The following is a 10684-nucleotide window of genomic DNA, read 5'->3' as shown; positions in this document are numbered from 1 at the left end:
CTTACGAGAATCGGGGTGACCGCAGAGTGGTAGGACTCGATCGGGCCAGACCGTTCAAATACATTACGAGAACGCCAAAGTCGATGATTAAACCTTCCGCGAAGGCACATTTTGGTTTGGAATACTCATCAATGGAGCCCCTTGCTTCACTGAGTGTCTCTAAAAAAGGCGCCTTGACCTGGGTGGAGAATTATGGACTCAAGGAAAAAGCGAAATGGCTCAAACTTGACGGGCATAAATCGACTAAAGCAAGCCCCTACTTCAAGCTGCCCGATGGTCGCATTGGTTTTTTCATCGCCTACCACGCAGTCGTTTTGGGGAACGGAATCACCGTTTTGCACGATCTCAGAGACTACCATGATTCGAGAATCTTTACCGGTGCAAGGTAAGTGAAAAATGACAAAAAAGCTACATTTTCGACCTGATTGAATTTTCTTCCAGGCCGATCGATTCGCCAACATCCAGCGACGATGAGATACCACCCAGGTAAGCACCCAGGTCTACCGCTACCTTCCATCTCTAATTGAATCAGTTACGAGGATGCGATCGGCGGCGAGTACCAATAGCTGACCGGTGTATGATTATACGTAACGAGTGCTTTTGCTGTTGTTGTGAATTATTCACAACACCCATGCTGTTTGTGATGTGGTCATAGTGAATAGCCTGTCTCTCTTGCTTCACACTAGTGCTTAACAATCATTTGCTGGGATTGTGAAGGCGTATGTCGTGCGCGCACGGTATTTTGAGCCGACTGAACCAGTCTCCGGTTCATATACCAGTCTACCTAGTAGCACCATCCATCAGTGTAGAAGCTGCGCCGATCGCACGTACTCACATTTCGCAACATCCATTGTTAGGCAAGTACTTGAGATTGAAACTCCCTAATCCCCTGAGAAAAAGAGAACATTCACTGCGAACTACTCAAGAGCGTCCGCTAGCGAAAATCCCACCTTATACACGTCGAAAAGAAACAGAAGAATCTACCTGGTGACTTGGCATTAAAGATTGAGGACTCCCATTCAGCATGCAATACAAATCTTGAATGCATATTCTTACCTGCCCGCTTTTATGAGTCCCACTGAGGTCTTCAAAAAATACGACTTTGTTCAGAAGCTTCTTCTGCGGCCGAATGGGGTTGGAGAAGAGATCAATTGCCGAGATGCACTGATCCTCACCTCACCGGGAATTGAACCCGAGACCATGGACTAATCCCTCACCTTCATATCAGCTGCTACCCCTCTGAACTGCTCACTTAATTTGGAGTGCTCAGCATCGGTATGAAGATCGACGAGGCATTCGCCTGTGTAGAGAGGTCTCCCTCAGTCCCGCTGGCAACAGCCTACTGCAATAGCTCAATACGCCAATGTAACTTTCGCGGCTTGCTTTTGACCAACCTGCTAAAACCGATTGTTCGATCTGCTCTCTAATGCACTTGTGTCTACCGATCCAGTAGTACTGTAGTATCGTCTTCCAGTAGTTCCGGAAGACGAGCCCCTCTCCACTGCCGGCTCGAGTCACCCATTAGCCTCAAAAGCTCCTCTACCCCGCTCAAGGAGAATATGGCAGATCATCTGCTTTCAATTCAATTCATGCAACCCAAGCCCTCGACATATCGAGAAACACTGAATCGCTGATGCCGCGATCTGGGTGAAGTGCCGAAGGATAGAAAGGAAGCCACTTAGTGCTACTGTACAAGAGGACAAAGAATATGCACGCATGCGCAACAGTATTATTGCTTGGCGGCTATTATTCGACTAATCAAATCAGCCACACCCGGGAGAACTGCGTGATCGTTGGCGTTCACTTTCAGTCTACCTAGAGTCTGAGGGCGAGAAAAGTGAGATCCTATTTCGTGGCGTGTGGGAACTCACCTTAATTTCATTCATCGCGTTCCCCATAACAACAGGTACATCAGCATTCTGTAACATCTCCTTGTCGTTCATTGCATCGCCAATGCAAGCAATAGAATTATCTACAACGGATCGTTTTAGCACGAGCTAAAACGTCAACAGCGACTCACATCCAAGGCGCTCCTTCAAAACACGAATGCCGTATCCCTTATTTGCTGCTGCCGGTATAATATCGCAGAGGAATGACAAAGACTGAGCTGCGGCGCATCCATGAGACCTAAAAGTACACTCGCTTGGGATCGAACTTGCATCCTTCACGGATAACCATCATCGCAAGCAGTATCCAGCAGAGCTGAATCAACAAAACCCATAAGGATGTACTATGGGGAGCTAACCTCACTGATAGCCAAGATAACGTCATCACCCGCAGAACGCACATAGAATGAGCAAGTAGACATGGAACGCTTACGCGGCGAATCCCTTCAATCGTCCGACAACTTCCGACTTCAGGTATTCAGGATCGGGAGTAATAACATGGATCTACAAAAGATGGCTAGTTTGAATGCATGGCGACGTGTAGTGTATTGAGAGGGCGACTAAATTAGTCGGACTAGGTTAATGGAGTTCTCGAAACAGTGACAGAGTGATTGATAGTTCGATCCCTGGCGGAGGCATTATTCTCTCGAGGAGTTTCCTTACCATGTGAACCGGAATAGAATCCTCACGAACCTTCCTGAGTAGACCGTCGTAGCCACCACAGTCTTCAGGAGTAGGATCATCGAACCTGGGGAGAGTATATCCCTCATTGGATATCTGTTTCCGTAATTCAGCTCACACTACACAGGCAGTTGCTCACAAGACCTCTTACAGAGCGGGCTTTTTTTATATTGGAGAGTTGCCAGTAACGGCCACAGAAAGAATATGACATTAACCCCGAGCTGTATGTGAAAGGTATAACTATCCCGCATACGACCCACCAGTGTATACACAACGAGTGCGATCCTTTCAGTGTTGTCGAACACCAGTTAAGGTTTCAGATTGGATAATTTCTCCAGAGGTTCATCACCCAAATACTCACATCCGTTCCATGCACTTGACGAAATCGTTAGTGAAAGGCGCCAAGACTCGATCGCCACTGCATATGAGAGGTATCACCTCTCTTTGGTGACGCAGCCCATTCACCAGATCACATACCTGAATAATATCACGGGATAGCTCTATTTTCCACATACAATCAATCGTCTTCAGGATTTCAATTTCCCCGACTGCCAGTTAATCACTTGAGTGAATGCAGGTTCTCAAAAATGAGCTCGTGAGAACTCTAGAGCTGAGAGGAAACAACTTTCGAAGGTACGCCGTCCACGACGATGTCTTGACCTGTAAGGTCCAGATCTCATACAACCTTGTTAAGGGTGTGATATCACTGGTATCGGTCCCTAATACTGGGTGATTCTGAGGCCCATAGTCTGGGCACAGCGAAACTAATGCTGTGTGAGTAATGCCACCGAGTCCGGTCTTCTGTCGGAAATCTTCGGTCGTTTGATACTCTACAGACTGCGACAATGACACATATCATGCGGTCCAATACTCGTTTCACAGCTTAGCCTCCGGAAAACCAGCTAGTGAAGGCGACCTCAAACAGTGTCCTAATACGCTCGCTCCGGTCGCAAGTTTTTGTGCGAGCCTTAATATCTAATAAAGCTGACTCAGCTCCTTCTATGTCTAGGTAATATAACCATTGGTTACTGAACGCACACACAATGGTGTGACCTTCTCCTGATTGAAGAGCGCTGAAACACGGCCTACTCACTGTAGCTGGAACTTGAACGTGCACCACAAGAGAGCGACCTATCTCATCGGAATCCAAGCTGCTGTGCCACTAGCCTATTCTCGCCCATCCAGCGGGACAGCCTGACAGTGCCTGTGCTCGCCAGCACTTCACCTTCGCTCATGATTGACTGAGCAGTGTCCAATCTATGACCATAGAATCTGTGACCCAAAGTGAGTATTCCGTGTTTCGAAGGCGAGTACTAAGCAGATTCACCGCAATCCAGACGAGCCAGATTGGGTCAGCACTCCTAGGTCACCATAACAACGTAGTGTTCGTATAACACGGAAGTATCACGGGGGCAGAGCGCACCCAGAAGCATGAAGTCGGCCGGGACAGCATCTTCTTCTACTGGACTACTAAGGAGCCCATAGTGATCAGCAGCAGATCACGCTTTAGATTCGAATACTGACACGAGTCCCACACCAAAAGTTTTGGAAGTCGAAATTCAAATCAGTTTCGGTCCAAAACTGACTTGAATTCAGAATTGGAAGAAATTTCTCTATGAACATGGCCTAGGGCCTAGAGTGTAAACCTCACCTTTTCTACTTACTATTTGGTAGTCAAGCACGACATTCGATGCAACGTTGCCCTTATCATCGTAGACGACACAGCCGTTGAGATAGACACCGGGAAGAGAGTATCTACGACCGATTACAAGTTACCAAGACAACCGCTGACGACCTTGAAGATGATGGCAAATCAACTAAGTAATCCTCCACAGAGCCATCATAGACGGTTTCGTTTTTTCAAGTCCGCGTTCACACTAGGTAAGAATCCACGTTCTCACACCAGTGGTCGCATGAACCACCAAAAGTAGTCTCCCTCACGCTGCTCACAGATCGATCCCTCCCTTAGAGAAGCATTTCGCCGCCGACATCCTACATCGTCCAGTGGCGGGGATAACAGCACCTGCCAATGACTCCATCATATACTAACAACATAGACGAACTCACATCCCAATTTCTGTGCTCGGTGAATCTTCTCGAAAGTGACCTCGTGAATGCTGTGGTCAGGTCCCAACACAGTGCCGTCCATATCCGTACACACCAGCTCCACTGGCCGTAAGAAGTCCTTCTCGGCTGGTGGCAGTGCGCATGACGTAACAGTCTCTGTAATGGGCGTAAAACTAGGCATAGCGAAGGAAAGATAGAGAAACAAGAAATGCTAGTACTTCAAGCCTTCGGGTCGGAAGGTACCATCTTATACTAGAAACAGTGCAACCATCACCCTGTATGAGTTACCCACCTCAGTTGATAACCATCATAAGTCTACACTGTCAACATCATGCCCCTTCATGTCTCTTTATCAAAGGCAAATCAGGGAGTTACGTTTAAAACTGATCACCACCCGAAACAGAAGCTGCAAGATCCCCCCCCCCCACCCTATGACAAGAGAAGACAATCAATACCACAACACTGCCATACACGGAAATGTTATCAACACTTTCTCCCATAGTAAGATGAGGAAGCAGGAGGTGGAGGCGGTGGGGGAGCGGGCGGTGGCGGCCTCTCATTGTACTGTTGTTGTATCGCCATAGTCGCTGCCGCCTCGCCGGCCTCTGCTGCCGATCGATCCAATAAGATCGCGGCGCCTCTTTGGGGAGATTTCTGTGCCGTAGCTGGGACCTGTTGTGAATCTTCATTCTCCGACCTAAGATTCATCAATAGAGCTCACGTTCCTTGACGGCATCCAAGTTCTGAAGTCCATAATTTCTGGAGGTTTCCCACCGCTCGGGCTCCCGTCATTCCGCAGCAACCTGACTCTTTTACTCGCATGCTGCTCGTGATTTGAAGGATGCTGATAATCCACGTCAGTCGAACTTCGCTCCGCCCACTTCTTGTGAATTGCCTGGAAAGCTTACAAAGTGAGGTTATCCGGTAAAGACGCATTCACGAATAATGAAGGATCGATCCTGAATTTCACAGCGAGTTTGCTGAACACCGGGATTAAATACCACACCATACCCTATTTCAATCGATGTAGTACATCACATATGCAACTTCGAATGCATACAGAGACCATCCTGGAATTTAAAGTATCTTCAGCCAGTTTTGGTACTCCAAAATTGCCATTTTCCATCGATAATATTGCGACTATGGTATTATGAGTAATCCTTACAGCATCCCTCCAGCGTACATTATTGTCCTTCCGTCCGCCATGAACGTAATTGCCTTCGTACCAAGTCTGTTGATGTTGAACAGGTATACTGTGCGACACAGAAGGCCGCGAGAACCGTCCAGGTCGAGATATAGGGGAATCCTTCGTGCTCTAATTCATAATCGATCATAATTTCGTGGCGAGTGACGATTCACCTCAAAGCCTCCTGGATCCAGATGACTGTCAACTAAAGCTTCCACCGAGGAGAAAGATTCTTCCGCAACCTCATCAGTAGAGGATACTGTGCGTTGAGCCTCTGAAATCCCATGGCTCTCCTGAACCTGCAAACATGGGAAGCCATCATCAGAAATCGATCACTAAGGCGCGCGCTTTTTCAAAGATTTACTTGTGATGCACTAGGAGATGTACAACCAGCGGCGATTGCTGCCCTTCGCAGTTCGAGCAGTAGCCCGACCGGAAGGCTGAGCGCCACCCACGTCTCTTGGGAGATATCCAGAATATTCGGCGCCGAATCCAACAGATTATCCCGCAAAATTGTAAGCATCTACAACGGAAAAAATTCCCTTGAAAATTTTCGAGAAAAATTCCAAAACACAACTGACCTTGCTAATCTCCGCTTCTCCTCGGTTTCTTTTCCTCAAAGCTTCCCTCGCGTGGAAAATAACATTAAAATCCCCATTGCCTTCAGCAGGCATCAACAGAGTTGAATGAAAATCCCTAACAACCACTCCGCTCAACTTCCCGATCAACCGCCCATAACGCATTCGACGAGCCGGGAGCTCAATGGTCCCAACCAGACGCTCGTATAGAGTGAATCTCTCCCGGGGAAATCCTCAGCATCACCATCATCATCACGATCTCCTCATGCCTACAGTTTTACTGCCGCTGACTATTCTACCAGTAGTCGTAGAGGACTACTCCTAGCACACAAATATCCACTACTTCTCATTACGCAATAGCGCCTTTCCCAAATAACACGTGGATAGGGTAAAGCAATATCGCGAAAAAAAGAAGAAAATGGAAGCGAAACCAGCCCTCGGGCAGTGTGGGAAAAGATGCACATGGTCAACCACATATGTTGATGATGACAATATGAAAATTCTGGGGGAGGAAACTTTGAGACTTTCTCATTGGTTTCTGTACACTTCTACCCGAATTCATTTCTAAACTCAGCTGAGGACACAAACATATATTTCAACACTGCAGCACCGTTATTCCAGCAAACTCTCTCTGAGCCGCGCATACTGTAGCAGTTCACCCCCATATAAGACGACCTCGCAACCCGCATCCAAAAAAGTCACGCGCCACGAAATTATCAACCAACACCACTCAACCGAATAGTAGCGGAATCCTATCAGAACAACCACATACATGAATGAGGAAAAGAAGGCCGATCATTTTTGATACAAAAACTATTTTTTCTTCAACTCCTCCCGTACCTCCATCAGAATCTTCCCGAGCTGATTCTGCCCTTTCCCCGTCCTCAACGAAACCCCCCAAAAAGTATCATTCCAAACATTACCCTCCACCAGCTCTCTCTCGCCCGTCGCGACCAGCATCTCCCTCAGCTCCTCCGATCCACCCTTAAACTTAGCCCCGATCACCTCCCGCATTACGTCGACACGAATATCATTCCAATCAGCTCGTAACGGTTTCGCTCGTTTTCCCCACGCCTTCGCCTACGGAATGAAAAATTTCAGAAAAAAATTTCCACTTTCTCCAACTACTACAAATTTTTTCGTTTTTATTTTCCCACAAAAAACTTGTAAATTTCACTCCACTTTTGACAATTCATAAAATACCCCCTCCCCCCAACTACCGATTTCGCCGTTCCGCATTTTTCCACCATGCATCGGCGCTTCTCAACATCAACAACCTTTTGCGCTTGAAATGCGTGTTCGGCCGTCGGGTAGAGAATTCCTACAAATTTCGGATTATATATTTTCTCACATCAAATGAACCAACGAGTTTCCTCATTAATGAAAGGAATATACATACAAACTCACATAGAAGTGTACAGAAAAACTAATGTAAATTTCTAAAAAATTTGTCAGAATTTTCATATTACCACCAACACATGTCGTTAACCATCTGCCAAACACTGATCCCTACACATAGTCAATTTCGTGGCGCGCGAAATTTCCCTGCCCACCACTACTACCATCGTCCATCCTTACTGGGTCGTCGCTGAAGTTCGATAAGAAACCGAACTCTCCCCGAAACGCTCGAATGACGTTTCCCTTCTCCACTGCCGCAGACGATACTTTTCTAATAGACTTCCCAACCATCAGAAAAAGGACATTATTAGACCTATTCCGTATCTTTCCCATTCAACCTCAAGATACCCCAACGCGACCAATTCAACATATAAAGCTTTAAAACAGATCAACACTCAACAGAGATCCAAACACGGTAAAATGTCACCAACTTTTGGCGTGCTGGATTTCTCCTTTTTGCACACCATAGATCGTCTTCTCCCTCATAGAAGGGAAACTGTTGACCCCTATATCGTAACAACACTCTCCAACCTGAATACCTTTCTCGCAGCTTTTCAAAGGTTCACTCAAATTCATAACATCTTCATCAACAGGGAAGATCCGGTCAACCGCACGAGACCAACACCCCCTTTTTTCCTCAGTAGAAACCGGAAAATACATTCCTATACAAATTACGGTATGGAGAATACAAAGCGGTATCAGCGAATAAGGATGGCCCTCACTCACTAACTCCATAAACACTTTCAAAATCGACCAACAACTCACAAAAAGGAAAAACATAAACCGTCTCGGCCGCGTCAAGTTTCTCTCAACTGCCGCGCCACCTCTCAAAATGACGTATATATACAAGGGCATTCGAGTAAAGGAGAGAAGCAATTGCGGAAGGAAACAGCCCAAGGCCCACAGAGGCCCCCATATAATGATGTCTGGTCCCAGCAAACACAGTGCTAGGTTGATATATACTGTTGACAATAAAACCACCTGATAAAAATATCCATATCGAACGTTTTTCCCCGGGGAAAAACATCATAATCGAAAAGGGCATTATAAACCTCAGAATCATAATACGGCGATGTATATTTCCGGAGATTCAAATCGATCAATTTGAAAATAGGAAGTCCTCTTGAATATGCTGACTATGCAAATCAATAACTGCAGGTATTCGGCAACTATAAATTGGCGAAATTACGGTATGACAGGCGACAAAAATCCTAAAAAATGACGCTCGAAACTTCCCTCCTGCGCGTTTCCAAACCTCAAGACGTCGATGGTCTACATTCAAACGTATCTTTCAAGCTCCCCCTCCGGAAGATTCAAAACAGGTCCACAATATTACATATTTGAACGGAATCGTCCCTAGACGGATCCCCAGTGTTTGCCGAGCGGCTCGTCCAACCTCAATTTTGACGATCCTTTCAAAGGCCGACAGGTCCCCATCATAAAGGGAAGATATGTTCCTCATGACGTACCTCAAAGAAGTAGTAGAAGTAACACTAGAGTAACCGTCACTGCGCCACGAAATTACCCTACTACTCTCTATCACCATCCGTCACTGCGCCACGAAATTACCCTACTACTCTCTATCACCATCCGTCACTGCGCCACGAAATTACCCTACTACTCTCTATCACCATCCGTCACTGCGCCACGAAATTACCCTACTACTCTCTATCACCATCCGTCACTGCGCCACGAAATTACCCTACTACTCTCTATCACCATCCGTCACTGCGCCACGAAATTACCCTACTACTCCCTATCACCATCCGTCACTGCGCCACGAAATTACCCTACTACTCTCTATCACCATCCGTCACTGCGCCACGAAATTACCCTACTACTCTCTATCACCATCCGTCACTGCGCCACGAAATTACCCTACTACTCTCTATCACCATCCGTCACTGCGCCACGAAATTACCCTACTACTCTCTATCACCATCCGTCACTGCGCCACGAAATTACCCTACTACTCTCTATCACCATCCGTCACTGCGCCACGAAATTACCCTACTACTCTCTATCACCATCCGTCACTGCGCCACGAAATTACCCTACTACTCTCTATCAGCCTCTACTGTGCATTTAGTGTTATCCATTTCGAAGGTCTTGATCTGGTTAATCAGCGCCTCCCTATCTCTCACATAACGAATAGCAAACGGACATAACACCGCCGCCAACAACAAGCCTTCCGGAATAGCGCACAACAACCGAGCTCTCGAACTCGCCTCAAAAGCTCCCGCGACGCCCTGAAAAACATTTTCCAAAGAAACTCACAATTTCAAATTATTACCACTTCTATGCTCAGGAGAACATTTCCAATAAAAGCCGCTAAAGTAAACGCAAATACGAACTTAATAAGGGGTAGAGATACGAATATGACTTCATTTTTGTAGCTGTTCCCGAGAATCCATCTGAAACCAGACAAGACGAGTGGTAAAATTTACGCATGGTCAACCACATGTGAAAATTCTGAGGATTCCACATTTTGGAAAATCCTTGTTAGTTTCTGTACAGTTATCGTATATATTCTTCCAATTCGTATATAAAATCCTATGATTAGTTAGAAAAATATTGAGCTAAGCTGAGGAGGGCGAACCTTTTTTTGCAGCACTGGACAAGACAACCTACGGAATCCCGCATCCTCCTCTACCACAATCAGAGCCGCAACGACCATGGGGAAGCAAACGCGGCGAGCTCAATGGTAGCGGCAAAGCGCAGACCCCCTCATGATTCACCCTAGTTGCATTACTACTCTCTCACGCCTCTTCCGATCCTCCTCAGCTCCTCCATTATCAAACTCCTCACTTCCCCTGGCATTTCCAAAGCCGTCGAATTCAAGCTCATAAATGCAGCGAGCTCATATACGCACCACAGACGATCAAAGT

The 10684-nt window shown here is 46.5% G+C and overlaps 4 protein-coding genes across 4 annotated transcripts; 1 reads left to right on the top strand and 3 right to left on the bottom strand.

Moving 5' to 3' along the window:
- Positions 1-131: 131 nt before the first annotated feature.
- Positions 132-566, top strand: Pmar_PMAR024560 (hypothetical protein; the record flags this gene model as incomplete). The annotated part of the gene is made up of 3 exons (XM_002767319.1): positions 132-385; positions 442-486; positions 533-566. The coding sequence occupies 3 exons, from the start codon at positions 132-134 to the stop codon at positions 564-566; spliced, it is 333 nt and encodes a 110-aa protein (XP_002767365.1).
- Positions 567-1613: 1047 nt separating this feature from the next.
- Pmar_PMAR024559 (Protein cof, putative) lies at positions 1614-4853 on the bottom strand. The gene is made up of 9 exons (XM_002767318.1): positions 4635-4853; positions 4518-4590; positions 4232-4322; positions 2929-3044; positions 2550-2634; positions 2320-2390; positions 2021-2127; positions 1872-1972; positions 1614-1822 (listed from the first exon to the last, which is right to left on the bottom strand). Exons 1-9 carry the CDS (start codon positions 4813-4815, stop codon positions 1730-1732), a joined length of 918 nt encoding a protein of 305 aa, XP_002767364.1. The 5' UTR covers positions 4816-4853; the 3' UTR covers positions 1614-1729.
- Positions 4854-7211: 2358 nt separating this feature from the next.
- Positions 7212-8087, bottom strand: Pmar_PMAR024558 (conserved hypothetical protein; the record flags this gene model as incomplete). The annotated part of the gene is made up of 3 exons (XM_002767317.1): positions 7212-7478; positions 7619-7719; positions 7961-8087. 3 exons carry the CDS (start codon positions 8085-8087, stop codon positions 7212-7214), a joined length of 495 nt encoding a protein of 164 aa, XP_002767363.1.
- Positions 8088-9232: 1145 nt separating this feature from the next.
- Pmar_PMAR024557 (hypothetical protein) lies at positions 9233-10473 on the bottom strand (the record flags this gene model as incomplete). Its single annotated transcript, XM_002767316.1, has 4 exons — positions 9233-9265; positions 9875-10045; positions 10090-10210; positions 10424-10473. The coding sequence occupies 4 exons, from the start codon at positions 10471-10473 to the stop codon at positions 9233-9235; spliced, it is 375 nt and encodes a 124-aa protein (XP_002767362.1).
- Between the last annotated feature and the right edge of the window lie 211 nt (positions 10474-10684).

Source organism: Perkinsus marinus (assembly GCF_000006405.1).
Source record: "Perkinsus marinus ATCC 50983 genomic scaffold scf_1104296970858, whole genome shotgun sequence".
Taxonomy (NCBI): Eukaryota; Perkinsozoa; order Perkinsida; family Perkinsidae; genus Perkinsus; species Perkinsus marinus.
The sequence above is the reverse complement of the archived record's forward strand: the minus strand, read 5'-3'. Positions and strand labels throughout refer to the sequence as shown.